The following is a 27,933-nucleotide window of genomic DNA, read 5'->3' as shown; positions in this document are numbered from 1 at the left end:
GCACGAATTCGTGCACCAGGCCTCTAGTTTTTATAATGGGTCTCAGATATTCTGATTACACGAACCTAGACACATGTCAAAAATGTACTTTTCCTGGCCAACAGGAGATTTTTGTGTCATTTCCATTTTTTAATTCAGAGAGTGAGAGAGAGACGGAAACATCAATGATGTGAGAGAATCATGGATCAGCTGCCTCCTGCACACCCCACACTGGGGATGGAGCCCGCAACCCAGGCATGTGCCCTGACTGGGAATCGAACCGTGACCTCCGGGTTCAGAGGTCGACCACTGAGCCACACCGGCTGGGCTAGAACTGTATCATTCACAAAAATAGAATTTACAAAAAGGTATCTTTCCTTCTACAAATATTCTGAGCGCATCAGGTACTGGGAAAAGATAGGGCGGGCCGTGAGCACCTGAGGGAGACAGCTGAACCGGCGATGGTACCGCGCGGAGGGACCGGGCTGTGGAGGGTGGGGGGGGGAGAGGGCCAGGCTTTCGTGTGGGGAACCAGGGGCGGCCTGAAGGAGGAACAGGAGCCTCTCGTTCATTCATTCAACACGCGTTTATTGTGCCGAGCTCTGTCCCGGGCCCCGGGGAGGCCGCCGCGGCCACGAAGGAACGGGTCTCTGCTCTCACGGAGCTGCCCCTCTGGCGGGCGGACGTGGCCCAGACACACGCCCGCAGACAAGAACCCCGGGAGCTGAGGGGCACTGGAGGAAGGTGGTGGGTACTGTGGCCCCGGGGGAGAAGGCTGCGGAGTGGGGGACCGGGCAAGGCCTCTCGGGGAGGATGCAGCCGGGGCGGAGCCGGGGAGGCCCTGGGGGCGGGAGGGTTTGGGTCGAAGGTCCTATGAAGGCACAGGCTCGGAGCTGGGAAGGATCCTGAAGTGTGTGAGGGCCAGAGAGGGCCAGGGGGCCTGGGGTACCCGGGAAGGGGACTGGCACACAGTGGGTGCTGCTATGGTGCCCGTCCTGGCCCCGATGCAGGGAAGACTGGCCAGAACCAAACCTCCCCAAGCTCCTCCAGCTGGGCTGTCCTGGGTCCCAGCTCGGCCTGCAGAGAGGCCAGCGCAGGCCTCAGCCCTGGCCCCTCCCACGCTGTGGCTGGTTCACGGGTTGACGGGTGATGGTGTCATGTTCCTTTTGGGGGCCCCGCGGGGTTCACCCTGAAGGAAACAGCAGACTGCCCACTGGGCCGCTCCCATCATCTCACCCTACAAACTGGGGGCGGGGGCGGGGGGCCTGGGACATGCAGGGCAGCCTAGGGCCCCCCTGAGGGCGTGTGGTTCTGGAAGAGGGGGGGCAGGAAGAGCCCCACAGTGCCCAGCACGCACACGACCACGAACACCCACAGGAAGAGCCGGTCGACCACCATGGCCACGTACTTCCAGTCCTCCACCACCTGCGGGCAGACGAGAGGCGGGTCACGGGGGCGGGCGGCGGGCGGGCGCGGCGTCCCCCCTGCCCTCCCCTGCCCCCCACCCCGGGCTGAGCCCGCACTATCCCGTCAGGACCCCACAGGCCGCTGAGGACGTGGGGGGGGGGGTGCCGCTCTGAGCAGGAGGCTGTCCATCCCACCTGCCCCCGTGGCATTGCCGTCACCGATAGGAGATTAGGAATGTGGTCAGAAACCAAACCTGACTGTAAACAGGGGGACACGGCCTCTCCCTTATTGTCACCCCAAGCCTCCCGAGCTGGCGCCACCCCCAGCTAGATTTGGGGCCCCCCTTGCTGAGTGGGGTGCACACGGGGGCATGCAGGACACTTGGAAATACTGGTGTTTAATTTGCTCGGTTCTGGGAACAGCAGCGTCTGTGCCCTGGCTGGTCTGGCTCAGTGGATAGAGCGTCAGTCTGCGGACTGAAAGGTCCCGGGTTCGATTCCTGTCTAGGGCCACATGCCCGGGTGGCGGGCTCCATCCCCAGTGGGGGGCGTGCAGGAGGCAGCCGATCCATGATTCTCTGTCATCATTGATGTTTCTCTCTCTCCCTCTCCCTTCCTCTCTGAAATCAATAAAAATATATAGTTTAAAAAAAGATAAAAAATAGCAGTGTCTGTGAGTTCCTGTAATCAAGACCCAGCCTCCTCTATTGCATCATCTGGGCCTTTCTCTCTCTCTCTCTCTCTCTCTCTCTCTCTCTCTCTCTCTCTCTCTCAGCCAGGTGTGGAGTCGGCAGGCATCTGGCTGGCCCCCACAAAAGTGCCTCCTTTGCCGGGAATGGGGTGAGGGGGGTAGATGCCCCCAGAAAGCTCCGGCCTCCTGGCCTCCCTCCCGCACACCTGTGCTCACACCCTGGTCCCTCTGAGGCCCTCTGCGTCCTTCCCCGGGGGGAGGGGGAGCGAGGCTCGAGCTGGACGTGCGGGCAGCGATGGGCCAGCTGGAGTCAGTGCCCCAGGTTTCAGGGCCCCGTCCACGGCAGCGCGCGTTCACCCTGGATGATCCCATGGCAGCCGGCCCCGGCCCCCAGCCCCCAGACCAGCAGGCACCCCGCGGCTCTCCAGGCACGCGCGCCCTCCTGGCTTTCTGGGGTTGCTTTTGGGCAGCCCTAATCTCAGACGGCTTTTATGTGGTGTGTGCGTGTCCGCGCCTTTCCCTCTTTTAAAAATAAAAAACGTTGCACTATTTATAGTGACCAGTTAGTCACAGGAGGGTGAGAGCTGAGGATGGCAAACAGCTGGCTGCCCAGGGGCCGAAGGGCAGGCAGCTGGACGCGGGACAGGGGACCAACCAAACCCACCCCGTGCTCAGCGCAGGGCAAGCGGGTCAAGGGACGTCCGAACACTCTGGGGACGGAGCTGGCTCTGCTCTGGGCCGGCTGTGTGGCCCTGAGCCGGTCGCCGGCCCTCTCTGGGCCCAGCCTTCCCGTCGGAAAAGGAGGCTTTGAGGAAACGCCTGGCACAGGCTCCTGGGAGGGTCGGCGGTGACGCAGGCCAGGGCCCCGCGGAGTCCCCCCCACGCGTGTGGCCGGAGCCCGGGGAGCACGGGTGGGTATGACAGCCGGGGGCCTGCCTGGCTTCCTCCTTGGAGAGGCTCTCAGGGAAGGGGCTGAGGAACAGCAGGAGGCCGGGGAGTGCCAAGCGGGCGGGGAGCCCGTTAGCAGAGAGCTCAGGACGGTGCCAGCTCGGGCAGGGCGATGGGAGACAGAGGTTCTCAGCCCGCGCGCGCCCAGGAACCCCCGGGATCCAGCTAAAACGTGGCTCCCTGCCCGGCCAGCCTGGCTCAGCGGTTGAGCGTTGACTCATGAACCCAGAGGTCGCCAGGTTCGATTCCCGGTCAGGGCACATGCCCGGGTTGGGTTGCGGGCCGGATCCCCAGTAGGGGGCGTGCAGGAGGCAGCCTGTGGATGTTCTCTCTCATCGATGTTTCGATCTCTCCCTCCTACTCTCTTTAAAACCAATAAAAACATATTATGTAAAAAAAAAAAGAGTGTTGGCAGCTTAGCTCAATGGTTAGAGCGTCGGCACGTAGACCAAAGGCTGGCGGGTTTGATTCCTGGTCCTGGGCACGTACCTTGGCTGCAGGTTCCCCAGTCCCGGTGGGGCATGTGCAGGAGGCAACCAATCAATGTGCTGTCTCTCCCATCGATCTCTCTTTCTCTCTCCCCCCCTCCCTTCCACTACCTCTAAAAAAACAATCAATGGAAGCCCTGGCTGGTGTGGCTCAGTGGATAGAGCGTCGGCCTGCGGACTGAAGGGTCCCGGGTTCGATTCCAGCCAAGGGCACAGGCCCGGGTTGTGGGCTCCATCCCCAGTGGGGGGCGTGCACGAGGCAGCCGGCCCATGATTCTCTCTCATCATGGATGTTTCTCTCACTCTCCTTTCCCTTCAATAAAAATATAAAAAATTAAAATTAAACATAAAAAGCGAGGCCTGGAAGTCGTGTGGAGCCGTTTCTCACTGCGGGCGGCGCCCAGGAACCCCCTGGAGACCTGGCGAAGCGCCGGCTCTGAGCCAGCGGGTCAGAGGGGCCGAGGCCGCTGCTTTCCCACGGCTCCCAGGCGCGGCGGGACCCCCGGGGGAGAGCTCGGTCCACACTCCATCTGAGATGGACGCTCCCCTTCCCTCTCCTCAGTGTCCTCCCGGAGCCCTGCCCGCTGCTCCTCCCCTGCGAGCTGACTCAGGGACGCCCAGCGCTCTCCCCGGAGGAAGGGAGGAAGGAGGCGATGCGCTCTCCTCACCCCTCTCCCCGCCCCCTGCAGCTGCGGGCTGTGAGGGCGACACCTGCTCTGACACGCCGTCCACGTGAGAACGTTCCCAGGACGGACACGCCGTGCCCGGGACGGTGAGACCTTTCCCAGGACGGACACGCCGTCCACGTGAGAACGTTCCCAGGACGGACACGCTGTCCACGTGAGAACGTTCCCAGGACGGACACGCTGTCCACGTGAGACCTTTCCCAGGACGGACACGCCGTGCCCGGGACGGCGAGAACGTTCCCAGGACGGACACGCCGTCCACGTGAGAACGTTCCCAGGACGGACACGCTGTCCACGTGAGACCTTTCCCAGGACGGACACGCCGTGCCCGGGACGGTGAGACCTTTCCCAGGACGGACACGCCATGCCTGGGACGGTGGGAACTTTCCCGGGACGGACACGCCGTCCACGTGAGAACGTTCCCAGGACGGACACGCCGTGCCCGGGGCGGTGGGAACTTTCCCGGGACGGACACGCCGTGCCCGGGGCGGTGGGAACTTTCCCGGGACGGACACGCCGTGCCCGGGGCGGTGGGAACTTTCCCGGGACGGACACGCCGTGCCCGGGGCGGTGGGAACTTTCCCGGGACGGACACGCCGTGCCCGGGACGGTGGGAGCTTTCGCGGGACGGACACGCCGTGCCCGGGACGGTGGGAACTTTCCCAGGACGGACACGCCGTGCCCGGGACGGTGGGAACTTTCCCAGGACGGACATGCTGTCCACGTGAGAACTTTCCCAGGACGGACACGCCGTGCCCGGGGTGGACGTGTGTGTGGACGTGTGTAGCGACCACGGTATTCCGTGTGCGGTCGCTGACCCCTCCTTCGCGGGGCCCCCCGTTCAGAGGAGCCGGTGGGGACAGCTACACGCTAGTGCTTACGGCTGAGAGTTTCCGTAACCTCCTTTTAAAAATCTGTAACTGGGGCCCAGCCGGTTCGATTCCCGGTCAGGGCACATGCCCGGGTGGCGGCAGCCAATCGATGATTCTCTCTCATCATGATGTTTCTATCTCTCTCTCCCTCTCCCTTCCTCTCTGGCATCAACAAAAGTATATCAGCCCTGGCTGGTGTGGCTCAGTGGATAGAGCGTCCGCCTGTGGACTAAAGGGTCCCGGGTTCGATTCCAGCCAAGGGCACATGCCTGGGTTGCGGGATTGATTCCCCCCTGCCCCAGGGAGGGACGGGCAAGAGGCAGCCAATCAATGAATCTCTCTCATCGTTGATGTTTCTATCTCTCTGTCTCTCTCCCTTCCTCTCTGAAATCAATTTAAAAAAATAAAAAGGCAAAACTTAAAAATATATATATATATATATATTAAAAAACAAACACAAAAACTAAAAACCCACACACACTAAAAACCCTGCAACTGGAGCCCTAGCCAGTTTGCTCAGTGGTTAGAGTGCCGGCCCCTCAAATTGAAAGAGAGAGAGAGAGAGAGAGAAGGAAGCATTGATGTGAGCGAGACACATCGATTGGTTGCCTAACCAGGGCGAGGGATCGAGCCTGCCACTGAGGTCCGTGCCCTTGACCAGAATCGAACCCGGGACCCTTCAGTCCGCGGGCCGACGCTCCATCCACTGAGCACCACCGGCCAGGGCGGCCCAGGTCCTCATCTTAGCATCTGCTCTCGGGGAGCCCAGAACAGACGAAAGGGACCGCGGGCCGCCCCTGCCTCCCCCCAGATGCGTGAAGCTATCCTGGAACTCATCCCCACTTTGGATTCCTTATTCCAGCCAAGCGTTTGGGGGACCGGGGACCCCCCGGGGAGAATGACCCGAGCTCCATCCACTGGGCAGATGGCGGCCGGCCAGCAACTTACGCTCTGGTCCTTGTCGTCGCTCCTCATGTGCCGGGCGATGAAGCTGACGCCCTCCAGCGCCTCCTGCACGTCCCGCGGGAACCTCCCCGAAGCCGCTGGGGCCTTGGGGGCCACGGCTTCAGGATTCACAAAGTACGCGGAGGAGCTCCCGTAGACGCCGGGGGAGCCGGCGGGACCCGCGGCCGAGGCCGAGGCCTCCGACCGGGCCGGGCGGGGCCTGCCGGGCTGGGAGGCCCTGGCGGGGCCGCCCCCCGGGCGCTTCATGAAGAGGAAGGCGGGCAGCTGGTGCAGGAAGCAGCGCTGCACCCAGGGCGCCATGGTGTGGGTGCCGGGCGCGCGGTGGTGCACGTTGAGCACGCAGACGCTGGTGACGATGGAGAAGGTGACGAGCACCATGGTGAACATGAGGTACTTGCCGATGAGCGGCACGTCCAGGGAGGTGGGCGGCACGATCTTGGAGATGAGCAGCAGGAAGACGGTGAGCGCCAGCAGCACGGAGATGCACAGTGTCATCTTCTCGCCGCAGTCGGACGGCAGGTAGAAGACCAGGATGGCCAGCGAGGTGATGAGCACGCAGGGGATGATGATGTTGATGGTGTAGAAGAGCGGCTTGCGCCGGAGGATGAAGTCGTAGGTCACGTCCACGTAGCGGGGGTCCCGCGGGTTCACCGTCCGGCGCCCCGGCAGCGCCAGGATGTCCCACTCGCCGCTGGGGGTGAAGTCGTCCTTGTTGGCGGTGGGCGTCATGAGGACCATGTCGATCTCCGTGTGGTCGTAGGTCCAGGAGCGGAACTTGAGGCTGCAGTTCTGCTGGTCGAAGGGGAAGTGCCTCACCTCGATCTTGCAGGCGCTCTTGCAGATGGCGGGCGGCAGCCACATGATGCTGCCGTTGGCCTGCACCACCGCGTTGGTGTAGAGGGACACCTCGTAGGTCCCGTCCGCGCTGCGGGCGGGCGCCGGGCCCGGAGGGAGGGGAGCCGCCGTCAGAGCGCACCCCAAACCCGGCGGGATGATTCCCACGGGGCGCCTCAGCCCCCCCTCACCCCCAGGCCCTCCCTGGGAAGCCTGCTTCACTGGTACTTGGAACGGCGGGTAGACTTGTTGTTAGACCCATTGTACAGGTGGGGAAACCGAGGACCCGGGGACCTGGCATGCAGAACAGCTGAGGTCGGCCGTCCCTGACCCGTGGTGGGCAAACCGCGGCTCGCGAGCCACATGCGGCTCTTTGGCCCCTGGAGTGCGGCTCTGCCACAAAATACCACGTGCGGGCGGGCGCGCACGTACAGTGCGATGGAAACTTCGTGGCCCACGCGCAGAAGTCAGTATTTTGTGGAAGAGCTGCACTCAAGGGGCCAAAGAGCCGCATGTGGCTCGCGAGCCGCAGCTTGCCGAGCACTGCCCTAGGCCATGCACTCCTAACCGTTTCATGCTTCTACCGGTGTCCCTCCCATCCCTCCGCCTGCCGGAGACACTGACACACACAGGAAGTCAGCGCTACCACCAACACCCAACACCGGCCAAGCAGCGGAGGGTCAGAAAGAGCCGTGGCCCCGGCCGGTGTGGCTCAGTGGATAGAGCGTCGGCCTGCGGACGGAAGGGTCCCGGGTTCGATTCCTGGTCAAGGGCATGTACCTCGGTGGCAGGCTCCTCCCCGGCCCAGGCCCTGGTCAGGGCGCGTGCAGGGGGCAACCCATCGATGTGTCTCTCTCACATGGATGTTTCTCTCTGTCTCCCCCTCTCTCTCCCACTCACCCTAAAATCAGTGGGAGCATATCCTTTGGGTGAGGATCAAAAAAAGAAAGAGCCCTGGCCGGGGGGTCACAGGGCTATAGGCCTGGTCACAGCTGGGCCTCCTTGACTTAACCCTTCTGCCCTTAAGTCCCTCCCATGGCGGCCTTAGCATATCATTAGCATATTACGCTTTGATTGGTTGAGCGGCTGACTGGACAACTGGGCACTTAGCATATTAGGCTTTTATTCTATAGGATGGTCTCCACTGACCTCTCTCCCAGTCCCTTAACCTCCCCTTCTGCTAAGACCCGTCAGCCGTTAATCCCTCCCGTGGCAGCTTTAAATTCTCCGTCACCGTCATTAGGAACGGCGGCGGGAAGACTTGTTGTTATACCCATTGTACAGATGGGAAAACCGTTCCCCGTCTGTAGCTGAGGGCACTGGCTCTGCTCCTGTCTGACTCCTCCTCCAGCGTGACAGTGAGGAAGTTGGGGTGGAGCCCAGACGGGGTTCAGGCTCCCGCCCCCGCCCCCGCCACTCACTTGTTGTAGAGCACAATGTCCGGCAGCCAGAGGCGCTTGGCGGGGATGCGCAGGACCTTCACGCCCTCGTAGCGGGAGCTGTTCCAGGCCAGGCGGTAGTCTGTCCATTCCTGGGCGGGCGGGCGGGCGGGGCCCGGTCACCCCCAGGCCCCTGCCACCCACGGCAGCCCTGGAGCGAGGCCCCCCGGGCGGGCACCCTCGGGGCACTTACCTGTTTCAGCCAGACGTTGGTGGTCATGATCTGCTCACGCTCGTTCTGGGGAGAGAGGGGGGCGGTCAGGCCACGGGGTGGGAGGAGCCCCCACACAGAGGCTCTGAGCCCACCCCGCCCCCCACCCGGCAGCCCTTGGAGGCCTCCAGGGCCGTCCAGACCCAGGGAGTCAGAGACGGACTCCTGCTCTCCCCCGCGGGGTGCCCCCGTCCTCCATGGCAGTGCCTTCTCAGGGACTCGCACCCCAGACAGGCCCCCTACTATCTTCTCTCTTTTTCATCCTCTTTTGCTAGTGGCCCGGTGCACAAATTCGTACACCAGTGGGGAGGTGTCCCTCTGCCTGGCCTGTAGGATTGGGCTGAAACGGGCTCTCTGACATCCCCCGAGGGGGTCCCGGATTGTGAGAGGGTGCAGGCCAGGCCGAGGGACCCCACTGGTGCATGATCGGGCCGGGGAGGGACGAGAGAGGGCTCCAGGGCGTGTCCTGTCCATCTCACTCAGTCCCCGATCAGCTGGACCCCAGCAGCAAGCTAACCTACCAGTCGACTGTCTGCCCCCTGGTGGTCAGTGCACGTCATAGCGAGTGGTTGAGCAGCCTTAGCATATCATTAGCATATTACGCTTTGATTGGTTGAACTGCCGACCAGACAACCACACACTTAGCATATTAGGCTTTTATTCTATAGGATGGTTTCCACTGACCTGTCTCCCAGTCCCTTAACCTCCCCTTCCGCTGACCCGTCCGCCGTTAATCCCTCCCCTGGCGGCTTTACATTCTCCGTCACTATCATTTTCTTGAACACACTAGTGGCTATTTTCTTTCTCTTTAAAAAAAGTATTTTTATTGATCTTATTGATTTCAAGGAAGAGAGAGGGAGAGAGAGAGAGAGATGGAAACATCACTGATGAGAGAGAACCATGGATCGGCCACCTCCTGCACGCCCCCTGCTGGGGATGGAGCCCACAACCGGGGCATGTGCCCTGGCCGGGAATCGAACCGGGACCTCCTGGTTCATAGGCCGACCCTCAGGAGTGCCCTTTCAATGTCTCCAGCAAGGCCCCACCTCCTTAGCGAAGCTCAGACTCCAACATGCGCCCCCTGCCCCAGGCCGTGGGCGTGCATGCACTCAGCTGGGCCATTTTTTTTTTGGGGGGGGGGGCGGCAGCTTTTCTAATTGTCCTTGTGGAAAGGTGGGTGACCTGGAGCAGGTTACTCTGCCCACACTGAAAGGGGGGAACTTCATGCGTCTTTAAAAGATCTTTTAAAGTCTGGGTGTAGACAAACCAGGAGGTCAGGGTTCGATTCCCGGTCGGGGCACAGGCCGGGTTGCGGGCTCGATCCCCAGTGGGGGGCGTGCAGGAGGCAGCCGATCCATGATTCTCTCTCATCATTGATGTTTCTCTCTCTCTCCCTCTCCCTTCCTCTCTGAAATCAATAAAACTATATTTTTAAAAACGATCTTTTAAAGTTGAGGCGTAACTTTTACACAGTGCGACCTGCACAGGTCTCCTGGGTACCGTTTGACCCGTTTAACAAAGGTGTGACCCACGGAACCCACCTCCCTTCGAGAGGTAGGACACCCCTATGAGAACGGGGTCCCATGCCTCAGTCCTCCCGCTCCCCCCCTCCCCCCTTCATTGATGCGCAGAGAGGTGATCCGATGAAGACGCCAGGGCCTTGTCCCCGAGTCCCGGCCGTGCCCGAGGGAGAGCAGGGTCACCCACCCCGGCCCGGCCCCGGCCCCGGCCCTGCACCCACCACGCTGATGAGCTGGGCCAGCGAGAGCTGCAGCCGGATGGAGATGAGCTGGGAGGAGCTGGTGGCCGGGCGGATCAGGTTGTTGTAGCGCGTCCTGTTCAGGAGGTCGTCCATGAGCCGCTCTTCGGCGTTGGCCACGCGGCAGTGCCCTGGGGAAAAGGGGGCGTGAGGGGGGTGCCTCGCGGGCCGGGGAGCCCGCCGCCGAGCTAAGAAGATAGCCACTGATGTGTTCGATTAAATATGCAGAACAGCCTGGCGCGCGTGGCTCGGCGATTGGGCGTCGGCCTCTGAACCAGGAGGTCGGGGTTCGAGTCCCGGTCGGGGCACAGGCCCGGGTCGCGGGCTCCATCCCCAGCGCGGGGCGTGCAGGAGGCGGCCGGTCCATGATGCTCTCTCATCACGGATGTTCCTCTCTCTGTTTCCCTCTCCCTTCCTCGCTGAAGTCAATAAAAATATTTTTAATAATCTGGGACAGAGCTCAGCTGGGCTCCCCCGTCCCAGCTCCCCCTCGTCCGTTCCTCCAGCAGGGACTGGCCCCCCACACTCCGGGCTCCCAGTCCAAAACCCGTGCGTGTTCAAGCGGCCGGCCGCCAGTTCCGTCCGTCCTGCCTCCCAGCCTCTGTCTGTCCTCCAGCCCCGTCCTCCCTCACGGCCCTGGCCTGGCTCTTGGGGCAGAGAACGTGTTGGGGGTGGAGGGGCGCCTTGGAGAGGGGGCACTCGAAGGGGGGCCAGGGACAGCTGAGCTGGGCAGCCCAGGAGACGGGGGGGAGAGAGGTGAGAGTGTGCGGGGGGGGGGGGCAGGAGGAATAGCATGGGCCTCGGAGAGCAGGCGGGAGAGGATGGGGAGTAAGGGGGGGTGAGGAGGTGGGGGTGCCCGTGGGGCCGCCAGCTCACCTGTCTTACCAGACTCTCTCTCTGGGTGGGGACGGGGTGCGGGGGGGTGGGGGGGGACAGTGTGCATTGTTCCAACTGAGCGAGTGTGAGGCCGACTCCCCGGGAGGTGAACTTCCGGCCACAGGAGCTGCCGACACCCCCGCCGGCCGTTTCCGACCTGCTGCCCATCTGGAGCAGATGCTACGTTTAGTGCCCGTGAGAGAGGCTCTGGGCACCTTCGCTCCGTCCCTCCCCCACTCCGCCTGGGGCTGTCCAGCCGGCCTGGGTGCTTGGCCTAGATTCTGAGCCCCGCCTCCCACGCCCGAACCCCTGCCAGAGGCCGGGGAGGCCCAGCCCCAGCGGGGTCCCTCCCACGGGCCCTCTCCAGTATATACATTTGGGCTGACCCGTCATTTTATTTTATTTTTTTTAATCCTCACCCGAGGATATTTGTCCATTGGTTTTTAGAGAGAGTGGCAGGGAGAGGGAGAGACAGAGAGAAATATTGATGTCAGAGAAACATAGCCATGTGGCTGCCTCCTGCACGCGGGCCTGGGCCGGGAGGAACCTGCGACCAAGGAACGTGCCCTTGACCGGAATCGAACCCGGGACCCTTCGGTCTGCAGGCCGGCGCTCTATCCACTGAGCCACCCTGGCCAGGGCCTGACCCATCATTTTATGAAGAGGGGTATGACTTGCCCACGCCTGTCTGCCATGTCTGGGGCGGCTCTGGGTCAGGACCTGCAGCTCCTGGACCCCGAGTCCCGAGGTTCCGGGGAAGGCGGGTCCCCCATCTCCCAGGGGCTGGTCCACCCGGGTTCCGAGGGGCCGTGGCTGCCCTGGGGACTCCCACCCAGCCCACCTGGGAGGCTCAGGTGGGGCGTCTTCGGGCCTGTCCTGCCTCAGGCATCCGGCCGGCCCCCAGGGACCCGCCCCACCCTGAGGACCAGCTCTGGGCTCCTGGGTCAGACGCTCCAAACCCCATTCAGCCCCCCTCTCTGCTTCTCAGCCCAAAGGGGAGGCACGTCCTCCAGGCCCCTGGGGAGCAGAGGCAGAGCCAGGGCGGGGCCTCTCTCAGACCCAGCTGCCCCCCTCCTGTCCCTCCCATAGCCCCAGGGCCTCTCTCAGACCCAGCTTCCCCCCCTGACCCCCCATAGCCCCAGGGCCTCTCTCAGAACCAGCGCCCCCTGACCCCCCCATAGCCCCAAGGCCTCTCTTAGAACCAGCTGCCCCCCCTGACCCCCCATAGCCCCAAGGCCTCTCTCAGAACCAGCTGCCCCCCCTGACCCTCCCCCATAGCCCCAAGGCCTCTCTCAGAACCAGCTGCCCCCCCTGACCCCCCATAGCCCCAAGGCCTCTCTCAGAACCAGCTGCCCCCCCTGACCCCCCATAGCCCCAAGGCCTCTCTCAGAACCAGCTGCCCCCCCTGACCCCCCATAGCCCCAAGGCCTCTCTCAGAACCAGCTGCCCCCCCTGACCCCCCATAGCCCCAGGGCCTCTTCCCTGAGGTGCTGAATCCCGGTAAGGACGCCGCCCCAGCGCCCAGTGTGTGCTCAGCGTCTGTCTGTGCGGACTTGCCTGTGAGCGTGGGGGCTGGGGTGGGGTGCCCTCAGGGCTGCCGTGGGCTGGAACCCACACCCACGCCCCAGAACGGAGCCCCCAACAACGCACACTTGGGCTTTCCAATCCGTGGGTCCCAAAGAGAGGGGACGGGCCCCTCACCCCAGATGCCAGGGTGGGGGGCGCCCAGAACAGGGCGCAGTCTCACACCCCAGCCCCGGGGGCTGACACTGTGAGTCAGAGAGCCCCCCACCGGGGGCCAGTCACGAGCCAGGGGTGCTGGGGACGTGGGCCGCCTGCCTCTCTGTCCAGGAAACCGGGCCCCCCAACAGAACCAGAACCGGGGTTCATATCCCAGAATTCTAACCCGGGTGAATGTGCACGCGGCTCGGAAAAGCAGGGCCCGTGGGGAAATCTGTGTCGGAAACACGGGAAGATAATCCCCGTCTTGAATGAAACCGCAGAAGGGAAAGGTCACGGGTGTTGTCTGCACGTGGGCCCCCGAGGCCGCGGTTCTCAGCTGGGGTGTGTGTGTGCGTGTGTGTGCGTGCGTGCGCGCGTGTGTGTGTGCGTGTGTGTGTGCGTGTGTGTGCGTGCGTGTGCGTGTGTGTGTGTGTGCGTGTGCGTGTGTGTGTTCGTGTGTGTGTGTCCTTCTCCGAGGCCCATAACGGGCGCCTGTATCTATGAAACGGCAGCGATGGGGTTTTTTTAAAAGTCGGGGTTTTTCACCTGTTGCAAAAAGCTCACCTTTAGGACCAGTCACTCCTCCAACCATGACTCCGGGGGAAGCTACCTAAACGCAGTTCCAGCCCTGACCGGTTTGGCTCAGTGGATAGAGCGTCGGCCTGCGGACTGAAGGGTCCCGGGTTCGATTCTGGCCAAGAGCATGTACCTGGGTTGCGGGCACATCCCCAGTGGGGGGCGTGCAGGAGGCAGCTGATCGGTGTTTCTCTCTCATCGATGTTTCTAACTCTATCCCTCTCCTTTCCTCTCTGTAAAAATCAATAAAATATATTTAAAAAAATAAAAAATAAATAAACGCAGATCCAGGCTGCAGGGCCAGGGATTCCCACCTGCAGGCCCCGGGGCGGGGCGGGAATCTGCTGGGTGAGCCCCACGGGGTGGGGGGGGACCTCCCCATGGAACAAAGGGGGAAACTGAGGCCGGGGGAGGGGAAGGGAATGGCACCGGGGGGTCGCCAGCAGGTGGCGGTGCAGCCACGGCCCCCGGGAGAGCCCCACCCGGTCCTGCCTCCAGCGCCCTGCGGGGTGTCCTCGCCCCGGAGATAAAACCCTGGTCCTCCAGGCCGGCCGGGCGCAGAGGACCAGCTGGGGCCCCAGGGGGAGCCCACGGGGTCCTTTGCGCTCCAGCGGGGAAACCGGGGCCCGGGGAGGCAGCCCTCGCCACACCCGGACTCTGCCTGCAAGTTGGGGCTGATTGGGGGTGCCCTCCGGGGTGGCCCTCAGCCCCGCCGCTGCCCAGACCCGCCCCGGGGGGGTTGTGCCCGGAGGAGGGGGTGTTTCTAGGAGATTCACCCCAAGCTGCACCCGTCCCGGGTCCAGGACTGACCGGTTGGGCGGGGTTCCTCCCCTCAGCGCTGAGCTCCCGGGGTGCGGGGGGCTTGCTCCCGGGGTGCGGGGTCCACAAGTCGCGGGGAGGCACCCGTGGGAGCCGGAGCCGGTGTCGGCGCCCGCAGCCTCCCCTCGCGCGGGGCCGAGGGACCCTCCCGCGGACGGACGGACGGACGGACGGACGGACTTGGAGCGCGCGCCCCGACCTGCCTCCCCCGGGCGGGCATCCATCCCCAGGGCCCCCCTGGCCCTGCGGGGAGGGTCGGTCCGCACCCCAACCTCGCAGACCCGCCCCGCCTGCGCGACCAGGACAGCCTCGGCCACACTCGCCCACCTGCGGCCGGTCCCGCGGGCTCGGCGCCCCGCGCCCCCACCTCCCGCCCCCCACCCCACCTTCCCCCGGGGACTCACCGCGCGCGCAAAGGGCCGCCAAGAAGAGGACCAGGGGGTGCGCGCTCCTCATGGCGGGCGGGGCCGGGAGGCGGCACCACGGGCTCCTGTCGGACACGGGCGGGACCACTAGCCAGCGGCGGCCGCGAGTGGGGGACCGGGCAGGGGTGTCCGCGGAGAAAGAGCGCGCGTGGGCGCTGGGGCCCCGCCAGGACCCGCCCAGCCGCCCAGGTCCGGGGGCGGGGCCGACTCTCTCAGGGCGGGGCCGGCTCAGGGAGGGGCGGGGCCAACTCGCTCTGGGCGAGGCCGGCTCAGGGAGGGGGCGGGGCCGACTCTCTCAGGGCGGGGCCGGCTCAGGGAGGGGAGGGCCCAACACGCTCTGGGCGAGGCCGGCTCAGGGGAGGGGGCGGGGCCAACTCGCTCTGGGCGAGGCCGGCTCAGGGGAGGGGGCGGGGCCAACCCGCTCGGGGCGCGACCGGCTCAGGGAGGGGGCGGGGCCAACACGCTCTGGGCGAGGCCGGCTCAGGGGAGGGGGCGGGGCCAACTCGCTCGGGGCGTGGCCGACTCAGGGGAGAGGGCGGGGCCAACTCGCTCGGGGCGAGGCCGGCTCAGGGGAGGGGGCGGGGCCAACTCGCTCGGGGCGAGGCCGGCTCAGGGGAGGGGGCGGGGCCAACTCGCTCTGGGCGAGGCCGGCTCAGGGGAGGGGGCGGGGCCAACTCGCTCGGGGCGTGGCCGACTCAGGGGAGGGGAGGGGCCAACTCTCTCGGGGCGTGGCCGGCTCAGGGAGGGGGCGGGGCCGCGGGACGGGCTCTGGGGTCCTAACCCGGGGGACAGCGCCTGCGCCCATTGTGCAGATGGGAAGACTGAGGCAGGTGCCTGCGCAGAACCCTCTGATGTCGGGGAAGTGGCTGCATTCCATCCCGGAGAGGAAAGATCTGAAGTCGGGATCCCTGGGGGTTGGGGGGAGCCAGGAGCCGGGCAGGGGTGGGGGCGTGAGCCCGGCGGACTGCCCGCAGCCGTCCGCAGACATCAGGGGCGGGGGCGCTTAAGGAAGGTGTGGCCTCTGGGGTGGGGGGTGCGGAGACCTCAGGCCAAGCTTGTCAATCAGCTCTTTTTTCCTTTTTCCTTTTTAAAATCAGTCCTTTTAAGAATGCCGTGTGGCAGTTCCTCGGGAAACGACACAGAGGCGTAGAGGTTGGGGGGGGAGGCCCTGGTTGAGAAATAAAGATATAAACACGCTGGACGCCCGCGGCATCGGCATGGGCATCGCCTCTCTCCTCTGAGATGCTTTATGACGGGGCGGGGCGCTTAATGGGCCCGCGGCTCCTCCTGGAGGGAGGACAGGGTTTGCAAGCCCAGCGGGTGGCCACGCAGCTCTGCCTGGATCCGATGGATCGGGCTGACCTCGGTTCATTCCATGTCAGGTGAATGTCACCTCCAGCAAAACAACAACAAATCTATTATCTTTTTTTAAAAAGTATATTTTTATTGTGTGTTTTTTTTTTTTTTTTTTTTTTAAGAGAGGAAGGGAGAGGGAGAGAGAGTGAGGAACATCGATCAGCCGCCTCCTGCACACCCCCCCACTAGGGATGTGCCCGCAACCAAGGTACATGCCCCTGATCAGAATCGAACCCGGGACCCTTGAGTTCACAGGTCGACGCTCTATCCACTGAGCAAAACCGGTTAGGGCCAGATCCATTATCTTAAACAAGTGGTTCCTGGCTCTGAGGCCCTCTCAATCCGGTTGAGATAGATTGGTAAATAAATAATAACTAAATAGATGAAATAAATAAAATGAAAGGGTTAGGTCTGTCCCTGTACCAGCCTGAAAGGGCTCTACGACACTTCAGGGCCTGATTCCCCTTTCTCAAGGCAGGTGGGGAGGAAGCCACAGTGTGTCCGGCCCCTACTGTGTGCTAACTACTTCACAATTGATTCTCTTTTTTGTCCTCAAAAGAATTTATTGCCCCCACTTTAAAAAATGTATATTTGTATTGATTTCAGAGAGGAAGGGAGAGAGAGAAACATCCATGACGAGAGAGAATCATGGATCAGCTGCCTCCTGCACGCCTCCACCCTGGGATCGAGCCCTCAACCCGGGCCTGTGCCCTGACCAGGAATCGAACCCTGACCTCCTGGTTCCTAGGTCAACGCTGAACCCCTGAGCCACGCCCCCACTTTTTAGTACAGAAAACCGATGGGGAGGGAGGAAGGTGGAGCTGGGGTTTGAACCCTAGACCACCAGGCAGCGGGCAGCTGGGGCAGGAGGTGGCGCTGCTGTTTCCATCCCCGGCTGGGTCTGGCCCCTGGTGGGAACCAGTGGGTCCTTGCTCCCTGACCCGCTGGCTCCCTGCTCCTCTCCTCCACCTGCTCCCTCTGCTGCGGGCACCGCTCGCTTGCTAAGTGCTCATCGGAGTGGGGGCCGCAGCAGCTGAGGCCCCAGAGCCGGCGGCAGCAGCGTTGTGGCTTTGCAGCTGGGGCTCCGGGACCTGGGTCAGGGCTGGCTTGGACCAGAGACCCTGTGAGTGCAGACCCGAGGGGTCTGAACAAAGAGCAGCCGGGCCCTCTGCTGCGGTCGGTCCCCCCTCCCCCCCCCTCACCCCTGCCTCCCTGCACAAGCCCCAACCAGGGCCTGGACCGGGGAGGAGTCTGCAACCAAGGCACATGCCCCTGACCGAAATCGAACCCGGGACCTCTTGGCCCGCAGGCCGGCGCTCTGTCCACTGAGCCAAACCAGCCAGGGATTAAAAATACTTTCATTGATTTCAGAGAGGAAGGGAGAGGGAGAGAGAAACATCCATGATGAGAGAGAATCACGGATCGGCTGCCTCCTGCACGCCCCCCACTGGGGACCGAGCCCACAACCCGGGCATGTGCCCTTGACCGGGAATCGAACCCTGACCTCCTGGTTCATAGGTCGACGCTCAACCACCGAGCCGCGCCCGCCGGCCCCGGTTTAGCTTCTTTAGGTCCCACGTATCAGTCATCTTATGCCGCACTTGTCTCCGTCTGACTTATCTCTCTGGGCACAGGATAACCAACTCCTGGTCCCTGAGTGCTCCCTGCGTGCCAGGCCTTGATAGCCGGATGGATCAAGATCGGATCAAGCTATTAAAATGCTCTCTTGAGAGCACACGCAATCAGCCACAAGATTCTGAAAAAAAAAAAAAGGTCCTTTTTCCTTTGGTCCTGACCTGAGCCAGAGCTTGGCCCCACGTAAAGATTCCAGGGTCCCCCTGGGCATTCACACCGTTTGTCTGGAGGCGAGGCCCCGGGATCCGTCCGCTAACACGGCTCTGGGCTGGTCTGATGCTTGGCCCAAAAAACAGCCCTGACCGGTTTGGCTCAGTGGATAGAACGTCAGCCTGGGGACTCAAGGGTCCTGGGTTCGATGCCGGTCAAGGGCATGTACCTGGGTTGCGGGCACATCCCCGGTGGGGGGTGTGCAGGAGGCAGCTGATCGATGTTTCTCTCTCATCGATGTTTCTAACCCTCTATCCCTCTCCCTTCCTCTCTGTAAAAAATCAATAAAACATATTTTAAAGAAAAAGAAAAGAAAAAACAACCAATGAATGCATGAGTGAGTGGAACAACACATTGATGCTTCTCTCTCTCTCTCTCTCTCTCTCTCTCTCTCTCTCTCTCTTCCTCCCTCTCTACCTCGCTCCCATCCTCACTTTTTTTTAAAAAAATATATTTTATTGATTTTTTACAGAGAGGAAGGGAGAGGGATAGAGAGCTAGAAATATCCATGAGAGAAATATCGATCAGCTGCCTCCTGCACGCCCCCCACTGGGGATGTGCCCGCAACCCAGGTACATGCCCTTGACCGGAATCGAACCTGGGACCTCTCAGTCCGCAGGCCGATGCTCTATCCACTGAGCCACACCGGTTTCAGCAACTAATAAGTTTTTTTGAAGAACAAAGCATTTCCTGTCTCCTGATGGGACCCCCCTCTCATTTCTCAGACCAGCTTCTCATTGCTGTTGGGCCTCCAAGCCTGGTGGTCTGTCCCACCCCTCACCCTCCACACCTGTGCACACGCACATGCACACGCACACACACGCACCCACACGGGCCCACACGCATGCCCCAGCCGGCTGGCTGGCCGCTTCTCCAGGGCTCTTTACAGGGTGTCTCCTGCCCCTCACCTGCACCCGTTCCTCATGGCCCTGCCCCGCCCCCCAACCCCCAGCTCCCGGCCACAGCCCGTGACCTTCCAGAGCTCAGATCCGCGCGCTTCCCTGCGTGAGCTCCTCCTGGGGCCTTTGGAGTCAGCGGGATCGGATCTGCCGCCCTCGCTCGCTCGGGGCCTTTGAAGATGGGCTCGCCTGCGTCTGTCTCCACCGGCTCTGTGGTTCTCGCCGAGCCACCCGGGTCCCTGCCGGGCCCTCGCTCCCTGGAGGGTGTCTGGGAGGGACAGCTGTGCCCCCACTGGGGGCTTCCTCCCACATGAGGGGCCCCCATGCGAGTCCCGGGCTCCGTCTCCGCACGACTCATCCCGTGTCCGGGGTCGCCTCGCCCAGAAAGCCTCTGGTGACCGCCAGACTGACGTGCCCCCCCCCCCCCCCCCGTCCTCCACAATCCCCTGCACCCCAGCTTCCTCCCAGCTGAGCTGCTCATCCCCGCATACTCCACGGAGGCAGCTGGCAAGTCCCACATCCGCCGGGGTTTCTTGCTTTCTCTTTATTTTTGTTGATTTCAGAGAGGAAGGGGGAGAGAGAGAGGGAGAAACATCCATGATGAGAGAGAATCACAGACCGGCCGCCTCCTGCACGCCCCCCACTGGGGATGGAGCCCGCCACCCGGGCCTGTGCCCTGACGGGGAATCGAATCCTGACCTCCTGGTTCATGGGTCGATGCTCAACCACTGAACCATACTGGCCGGGCACTTTTTTCTTTGTAAATCATCACCTGAGGATATGCCCTTCTATTGATTTTTAGAGAAAGAAGAAGGGAGGGAGGGAGGGAGAGAGAGAGAGAGAGAGAGAGAGAGAGAGAGAGAGAGAGAGAGAAACATCAATGATGAGAATCATTGATTGGCACGCCCCACACAGGGGATGGAGCCTGCCACCCTGGCATGTGCCCTGATTGGGAATTGAACCATGACCTCCTGGTTCATAGGTTTTTGCTCAACCACTGAACTACATCAGCTGGGCTAATATATATATATACTAGAGGCCCGGTGCACAAAAATTTGTGCACTTGGGGGAAGGGGGGATCCCTCAGCCCAGCCTGTGCCCTCTCGCAGTCTGGGACTCCTCAGGAGATAATGACCTGCTGGCTTAGGCCTGCTCCCGGGTGTCAGAGGGCAGGCCCAATCCCTAGGTGCAGCCCCTGGTCGGGCTCAGAGCAGGGCTGATTGGGGAGTTGGGGCACCGGCCCCTGTCATGCACAGAGCAGGGTGGATTGGGAGGTTGCGATGCCACCCTCAGTCACGCTCAGGGTAGGGCCAATTGGGGGGTTGGGGCGCTGTCCCCTGTCACACTCAAGGCAGGGTCGATGGGGAGGTTGCGGCGCCACCCCCTGTCACTCACAGAGCAGGGCCCATCAGGGGGGTTGGGGCTCCGTATCCTGTCACGCACAGAGCAGGCCCAATCAGGGGGTTGAGGAGCTCCCCGCTGTCACTCACAGAGTAGGGCCGATAGGGGAGTTGGGGCACCGCCCCCTGTCACACACAGAGCAGGGCAGATCAGGGGATTGGGGTGCCACACACTGTCACTCAGGGCAGGGCCGATGGGGAGGTTATGGCTCTACCCCGTCACACACAGAGCAGGGCCGATCAGGGGGTTGGGGCGCCGCACCCTGTCACACACAGAGCCGCAGGGCGATCAGGGGGTTGGGGAGCTCCCCCCTATCAGGCACAGAGCAGGGCTGATCAGGGGGTTGGGGCGCCTTCCCCTGCCATGAACAGAGCAGGGCGGATAGGGAGGTTGTGGCCCTGCCCCCTGTCACACACAGAGCCGCAGGGCGATCAGGGGGTTTGGGTGCTGCCCCCTGTCACGCTGATCCCGGTGCTGGAAGGCATATTACCCTTTTACTATATAGGATAGAGGCCTGGTGCACGGGTGGGGGCCGGCTGGTTTGCCCTGCAGGGTGTCCTGGATCAGGGTGGGGGTCCCCACTGGGGTGCCTGGCAAGCCTGGATGAGGGGATGATGGCTGTTTGCAGCTGGTCACACACCCTTCAGGTGGGGGTCCCCACTGGGGTCCCTGGCCAGTCTGGGTGAGGGGCTGAGGGCTGTTTTCAGGCTGGCGGGTGACTGAAGCTCCCAACCGCTCCTTTTTTTCTTTCTTTTTTTTTTTTTATTCTGGGCCAGCTTTAGCTCTGAGGCTTGGCTCCAGCTCTGAGGCCTCGGCTGCTGAAAGCAGGTATCTGGTTTATTTGGGTTCTATAATCGAAACAATGTATAACTCCAGCTCTGAGATCCCGGCTAGCTGAAAGCAGGTTTCTGGGGTTTTGTTTAGCTTCTATATTTGTTACAATGTTTCAAACTGCAGCTCAGAGGCGGGCATGGCAGGCGGGGAATGTTGGTTTCCTCCATCACTGAAGCAAGCAAGCCTCATGTTCGCTTCCAGCTGCCTGGCTGCTGGCCGCCATCTTGGCTGACAGTTAATTTGCATATCGCCCTGATTAGCCAATGGGAAGGGTAGTGGCCGTACGCTAATTACCATGTTTCTCTTTTATTAGATAGGATATTTTTAAAACATTTTTATTGACTTCAGGGAGGATGAGAGAGAGAGAAACATCAGTGATGACAGAGAATCATAGATCACCTGCCTCCTGCACGTCCCCTACTGGGGATCAAGCCCGCAACCTGGGCATGTGCCCTTGACTGGAATCGAACCTGAGACCCTTCAGTCCGCAGGCCAACGCTCTATCCACTGAGCCACACCGGCCAGGGCCGGGCTAAAAATATATTTAAAAATTTTTTATAAAACAAACAAAAACCTTCCTGCAGCCCAGGCTCTGAGTCCAGAGGGCAGACCCGGGTTCGAGCTGCGTGGGCACGGCCGGCGTCCCTGGCCTTTCTGTGAAACAGGACGGGACGCTGAGGCCCAACAGGTGGGAGCGCAGAGTCAGCAGGTAAGCGTGAGGTGTCGGGGGCACCCCAAGTGCTGCGCGCGCCCCTTACCTCTCCGTGTCCCCCGACGCGGATGGACGCCCGGGCGCTCCCAGCTCGGGGAGAGAACAAGGGTAATTGAAATTAACTCGGCTCCCGTCATCCCTGCCTCGTCCTAATCACCGGAAAATCGGCTGCCGGCCGGGCAGGAGGGCCCCGGGCCAAGGCCCCGGGGAGCCCGGGCCTCAATTACTCCGCGGCAAATCGGATTTCTGGCCACGAGGCCAGGAGCTGCCAGATGGTATTAGGCCAAGGCCTGGCCAGATGGGCCCAGCAGCTAATTCAATCTGGCTGCCCAGAAACAAGGTGTGGAGGGCCTGTGGGCCGGGAGGGGCCGGCCCTGTGCGTGTGTGCGTGCGTGTGTGTGTGTGTGTGGGGGGGGGCAGGGGGTCAAGGAGGGGGGCAGCTAAGCTTCCCACCGCGCCTCCCTCTCCCCCCCAATCCTGGGCCTGGCCCCTGGCTCTGTGGTGGGTGGCAGTTTGGTGCCACAGCCGGGCACCCCTAGCCGGCTTGGCTCAGTGGATAGAGCGTCGACCTGAGGACTGAAGGGTCCCGGGTTCGATTCTGGCCAAGGGCACAGGCCCGGGTTGTGGGCACAATCCCCAGTGTGGGGCATGCAGGAGGCAGCTGATCCATGATTCTCTCTCTCTCTCTCTCTCTCTCTCTCTCTCTCTCTCCCTCTCTCTCTCTCCCCCCCCCCCCTTTCCTCTCTGAAATCAATAAAAAATATACATATTTTTTAAAAGGGGAGGGGCCGTCGTCCATGGGCTCCTGGAAATCATAGCGCCTTGAAGGGAGAGGGGTTGAGATGCAGAGTCGGAGAAGCCGAGGCCCCCACCGTTTGAGGGAAGATGGTGGCGGTTGCAGGCAGTGATGTGCGCGAGGCTGTGTGTGGTGGGGGGGCCAGAGCCGGCCGCCCGCTGGACGGAGGGGAAGGGCAGGGAGGAGAGGAACACAGGACCCAATGAGCCAGAACTGGCTCCCGTTCCCATGACCTGTGTCCGGAGGTAAGCGTGTCCCTGCGCTGTGCTCCTGCCCCAGGGGGGCCGGGCCGTGGAGGGAGCAGGCGATCAGGAGGCGATGAGCCCGGTGGGTGGGAAACTGGGTGACCAGGAAGCACTCAGAGGCTCCGAGGCCCCCGGGGACAGGCCCGGGGCCCTTCTCCCACGACCTTTCATCTCTGCAGCCAGTCAGCCGGGAGCCGGGGGTGTCCCCGTGGGGCTCCCCGGCCATATGGCTCGGGCCTCGGGGTGCACCCGGAGAGGCGTGCGGGAGCTCGGGGAGGACAGATGTTCCTGTTGACATTCAGGAAATGAACGCCGGCTCTTGCTGGCTCGCTGGGTGCTGGGCCTGGGGGTCCCGGTTCCAGGGCGTGGGGAGGGCGGGGGTGGCCGGGAGGGCAGGCGCGCATCAGCCATCACCTGGGAGGGTCCGGTCCGCTGGCCCCCGACACCATGGGCCCTTATGCGTAGCAGAAATGTGTTTCCTGAGGGGGTCCCCATGCAGCTGGGGAGGGGGGCTCCTTATGGAGAGGGTGCCCTGGGCTCGGAGCTGGGAGACGCAGAACGGAACCGGCCACTCCCTTCAGAGCGGCAGGTTCCTGGCTGTGAGATGGGGGTAAAACCCTTTCTCCCCGTCTCTGGTTCCAAAAAACACACACAAAAAACCCAAAACAAAACAGCCAGAGAAACAAGCCCCAGGTGGTTCTCAAAGACCGAAGAACTTGACTTGTGCCCGAGAGCAGGTCACGTTCTTGGCCGCGTTGACAAAAGCCAAAGGCATCAGGGGGAGAGGCCAGCAACCTGACCAGGTGGCTCAGTGGTGGAGCGTCAACCTGTGAATCAGGAGGTCAGGGTTCGATTCCCGGTCAAGGGCACAGCCCGGGTGGTGGGCTCCATCCCCAGTGCGGGGCGTGCAGGAGGCAGGCGATCCGTGATTCTCGCTCATCATGGCTGTTTCTCTCTCTCCCTCGCCCTTCCTCTCTCTCTAAAAGTGAATTAAAAACAAATACTTAAGAAGATTGTTTTGAAAATAAAATTTATAAAGGAGGCGAGGCCGTGAGCTGCAGCCGGGCGCCGGCGGGCAGCGGGGAGAAGGCTCCGGAAGCTGTGCGTTGGCTCCGTCGGCAGAGGCAGGCCCGGCGGGGCTCTGGGTCGAGCCATAAATCAGAGGTTTGTGGCCGGACGCCTGCGCTTCCCCCTGCAGACGGCCTTCCCCCAGGGACGGACGCGCATCCCCCTTCGCCGGAAGCGCAGTTGCCATTTATACAGATTAAGTCAGACCTGACATTCTGAGCGAGGGAACTATTAACACTCCCGCCTGCCCCCATTCCTCCTCCCAGGGGAAGATGAGCACGTAGGGCCTGACCGGCCGGCGACCCCAGGAGGCTGCCCGGCCCCCCCTCGGCCCCCACATCTGGCTGGCGTGGGGCGTGGAGGCGACAGCCCCTCTTTCCCTGGCTCATTTACCTTTTTTCTTTTTCTTCTTGTGAATCCTCCCCGAGGATATCTTTCCATTGATTTCCAGAGAGAGAGGAAGGGAGAGGGAGAGACCGAGAGAAGCATCAATCGAACCTGGGACCCTTCCGTCCGCAGGCCGACGCTCTATCCACTGAGCCACACCAGCCAGGGCATCCTCGGCTCATTTCTCGCCGCCGAGGACGAGTGGACTCGGGTTTTGGTGACGATGGCCAAGGGTTCCTTGGTGCTACCCGATGGCCCATTTGGAAGAGATGCCAGTACCTGGCCGGTGTGGCTCAGTGGTTGAGCGTCGACCTATGAACCAGGAGGTCAGGGTTCGATTCCCGGTCAAGGGCACAGGCCCGGGTTGTGGGCTCCATCCCCAGTGTGGGTCGTGCAGGAGGCAGCCGGTCCATGATTCTCTCTCATCGCGGATGTTTCCATCTCTCTCTCTCCCTCTCCCTTCCGCTCTGAAATCAATTAAAAAATATATTTAAAAAACACCCTCAAGACATCTACTTCTGCCCTGGCTGGTGTGGCTCAGTGGATAGAGCGTTGGCCTGCGGACTGAAGGGTCCCGGGTTCGATTCCGGTCAAGGGCACAGGCCCGGGTAGCGGGCTCAGTCCCCAGTGTGGGGCGTGCAGGAGGCAGCCAATTAATGATTCTCTCTCATCATGGGTGTTTCTATCTCTCTCTCTCTCTCCCGCTCTGAAACCAATAAAAATATATTAAAAAACAAACAAAAAACCACATCTACTTCTGGGGGGTTGGGACCCTTTTTTGGGGGGAACGACTCTGGACCAGGCATTCACATCTATCTCTGTCTCCCAGCTCCGGGCTAAATGGCTTCTTAAAAACCAACGTTGTGCCCACTCTTTCCGATGTACCCTGTCAACAGGGCGCCTGGAATTCAATTGGTGATGACTCATTCGGATCAGGGATGGGCTCCTCCCGCCCTGATCCCTCTTCTCCCGCCCGCCTGGTGCCGGGAAGGGCCCCCCGACCCCTCCCTCGCCCGCTGGGAGGGGTCCCCCCCCTCCGTCTCTGTCTCCTGCACCCTCACCCGCGGGCTCAGAGGGCAACGGGGAGGGTTTGCCCCACACCCTTCTGGTCCTCACCAGCCAGGAGACGCTTCTCTGGGCCACTCCCTAGCAAGGCCCTGCTTCATCCTTCCGTCCATCCGTCCGTCTGTCCATTAAAGCATCCAGGGGGTGCTTACTGCCTCTCCTAGGCCAGGCCTCCCCCCGCCACCCCCCCTTCTCACGGAAACCTCAGCGCAGTTTTCCGGCTCTGACCGCAAGTACTGGAGTTGGAGACATTTCCTGTGCGGGGAGGGAGGGGCATGGGGGGGCCTGGTGTCAGTGATGGGTGGGGAGGGGACATAGGGCCCAGAGTTCAGGCTGCAGGCTGAGCAAAGAGGCCATGTCCCCCAAAATTCCAGTGTGGAGCACCCCACGGGCAGGGGAGGAGGTAGAAATACAAGCTCCCCTGCCCCTGGCGTGCAGGAGGCAGCCGGTCCATGATTCTCTCTCATCATTGATGTTGCTCTCCCTCTCCCTCTCCCTTCTCCTCTGGAATCAATAAAAATATATTTTAAAAAATACATATCCTGCCCTGCCCGGTGTGGCTCAGTGGATAGAGCATCGGCCTGCGGACTGAAGGGTCCCGGGTTCGATTCCCGGTCAGGGGCACAGGCCCAGGTTGTGGGTTCGATCCCCAGCAGGGGGCGTGCAGGAGGCAGCCGATCCATGATTTTCTCTCATCACGGATGTTTCTATCTCTCTCTCCCTCTCCCTTCCTCTCCGAAACCAATAAAAAATATATTTAAAAAAAATACATATCCTTCACTAGTACAGAAAAAACAATCAACAGCCTGTCCTGGCTCTGAAAACGACAGTGTAAGGTTCTATCTACGGAGAGCCCGTTTTTCCTCTTTGCTTACACACCGGTGTCCCCGAGAAAGTTTTCCGTCAAAGGAAGTGTTTTTCTTTGCCACCTCATCTGCTTTATTCAGGTAGGGCCAGGTTCCCGCGTGGGTTTTCGGCGGAGACGGAGCTCCGCAGCCACGGGGAGACGGAGAGAGACGCGCTAATGGCTGTAACACACACTTAAGAACCCGGCTCCTCGGTAACGACGCCCTGATGCATTCGCTACTTGCGTGTCCATCAAGCAGCGAAACAAAAGCGAGAAGGTCTGAGTCCTTCTCTCGATGGGGACGTTTACGCGGTGGTTCAGGGAAGCAAGGGGCCAGGGTCAGGCTGTGTGGGGGATGGATGGAGTAATGGGTGCTCTTGGAAATACTAGAAGAATCCTGCTTCATGGGACTTTTCTGTTTGCGGTTTCATTATAACCAGAATATTTAAATTCAAAGAGATAGCGGGCAGCCCGGCCGGCGGGGCTCAGGGGTTGAGCGTCGACCTAGGAACCAGGAGGTCAGGGTTCGATTCCCGGTCAGGGCACAGGCCCGGGTTGTGGGGTCGATTCCCCAGTGGGGGGGCGTGCAGGAGGCAGCCGATCCGTGATTCTCTCTCATCACTGATGTTTCTCTTTCCCCCTCTCCCTTCCTCTCTGACATCAATAAAATATATATATTTAAAGATATTTTATTGATTTTTTACAGAGAGGAAGGGACAGAGAGAAACATCGATGAGAGAGACATCGACCAGCCGCCTCCTGCACACCCCCCACTAGGGATGTGCCGGAAACCACAGTACATGCCCTTGACCGGAATCGAACCTGGGACCTTTCAGTCCACAGGCTGATGCTCTATCCACTGAGCCACACTGGTTAGGGCACAATAAAAATATATTTAAAAAAAAAAAAGATGAAAAGAAAGAGTGGAAAGAAGGAGGAAAAAGTGACCTGAGGGTATGGTGACAGCAGGTTCTGGAGTGGCAGAGACACACACAAGTATTTTATTTTTTAAAAATATATTTTATTGATTTTTTTACAGAGAGGAAGGGAGAGGGATAGAGAGTCAGAAACATCGATCGATGAGAGAGAAACATCGATCAGCTGCCTCCTGCACCCCCCTACTGGGGATGTGCCTGCAACCAAGGTACATGCCCTTGGCCGGAATCGAACCCAGGACCCTTCAGTCCTCAGGCCGACGCTCTATCCATTGAGCCAATCCGGTCAGGGCACAAGTATTTTAAAAATATATATATTTTTTTATTGACTTCAGAGAGGAAGAGAGAGAGAAACATCCATGATGAGCGAGAATCACGGACCGGCTGCCTTCTGCACGCCCCACACTGGGGATCAAGCCCACAACCCGGGCCTGTGCCCTTGACCGGGAATCGAACCCATGACCCCTGGTTCCTAGCTCGATGCTCAACCACTGAGCCACACCGGTCAGGCCCTGCACGAGTGTTACCAGTGGCCCCTTCACGCCCAGGAAAGTGTCTGCAAGGGTCTGGATGTGAGTGATAAATCCCATGACCATCCTACCAAAGAGGAGATGACCCAGGGGCACCCCCCGCCCCCCCATAGGTGTGGATGGGCCGCCTGCCCCTGGGGGAGGAAGGCTGCACCCGCAGGCTCAGCTCCACGGGTCTCTGGTGCCACCTACAGGCCGTCTGGGGAAATGCCTCTCCCTTCCGCTCCCTCCACCCTTCTCCCCATCGGTTCTCAACCTGTGGGTCGCGACCCCTTTGGGGGTCGAACGACCCTTTCACAGGGGTCGCCTAAGACCA

General features: G+C 61.5%; 1 protein-coding gene across 1 annotated transcript; it reads right to left on the bottom strand.

Annotated features, from left to right (window-relative positions):
- Window positions 1-546: 546 nt before the first annotated feature.
- Window positions 547-14,746, bottom strand: CHRNB4 (cholinergic receptor nicotinic beta 4 subunit). Its single transcript, XM_081114883.1, has 6 exons — window positions 14,677-14,746; window positions 10,262-10,410; window positions 8,503-8,547; window positions 8,292-8,401; window positions 6,019-6,961; window positions 547-1,404 (listed from the first exon to the last, which is right to left on the bottom strand). Exons 1-6 carry the CDS (start codon window positions 14,726-14,728, stop codon window positions 1,264-1,266), a joined length of 1,440 nt encoding a protein of 479 aa, XP_080971009.1. The 5' UTR covers window positions 14,729-14,746; the 3' UTR covers window positions 547-1,263.
- Between the last annotated feature and the right edge of the window lie 13,187 nt (window positions 14,747-27,933).

The sequence above is a fragment of the Myotis nattereri genome (genome assembly GCF_964212035.1).
Source record: "Myotis nattereri genome assembly, chromosome: 21".
In the NCBI taxonomy this organism is placed as follows: domain Eukaryota; kingdom Metazoa; phylum Chordata; class Mammalia; order Chiroptera; family Vespertilionidae; genus Myotis; species Myotis nattereri.
This window is presented reverse-complemented; position numbering and strand designations above follow the sequence as displayed.

Excerpts from the sequence above, each read along its gene's own strand:
- CHRNB4 (XM_081114883.1), bottom strand. The coding sequence starts at position 14,728 with ATGAGGAGCGCGCACCCCCTGGTCCTCTTCTTGGCGGCCCTTTGCGCG. Across the intron at positions 10,411-14,676 it reads GGCGGCCCTTTGCGCGCGCG|GGCACTGCCGCGTGGCCAAC; the intron begins GTGAGTCCCCGG and ends CCTTTTCCCCAG. Across the intron at positions 8,402-8,502 it reads CCAACGTCTGGCTGAAACAG|GAATGGACAGACTACCGCCT; the intron begins GTAAGTGCCCCG and ends CCGCCCGCCCAG.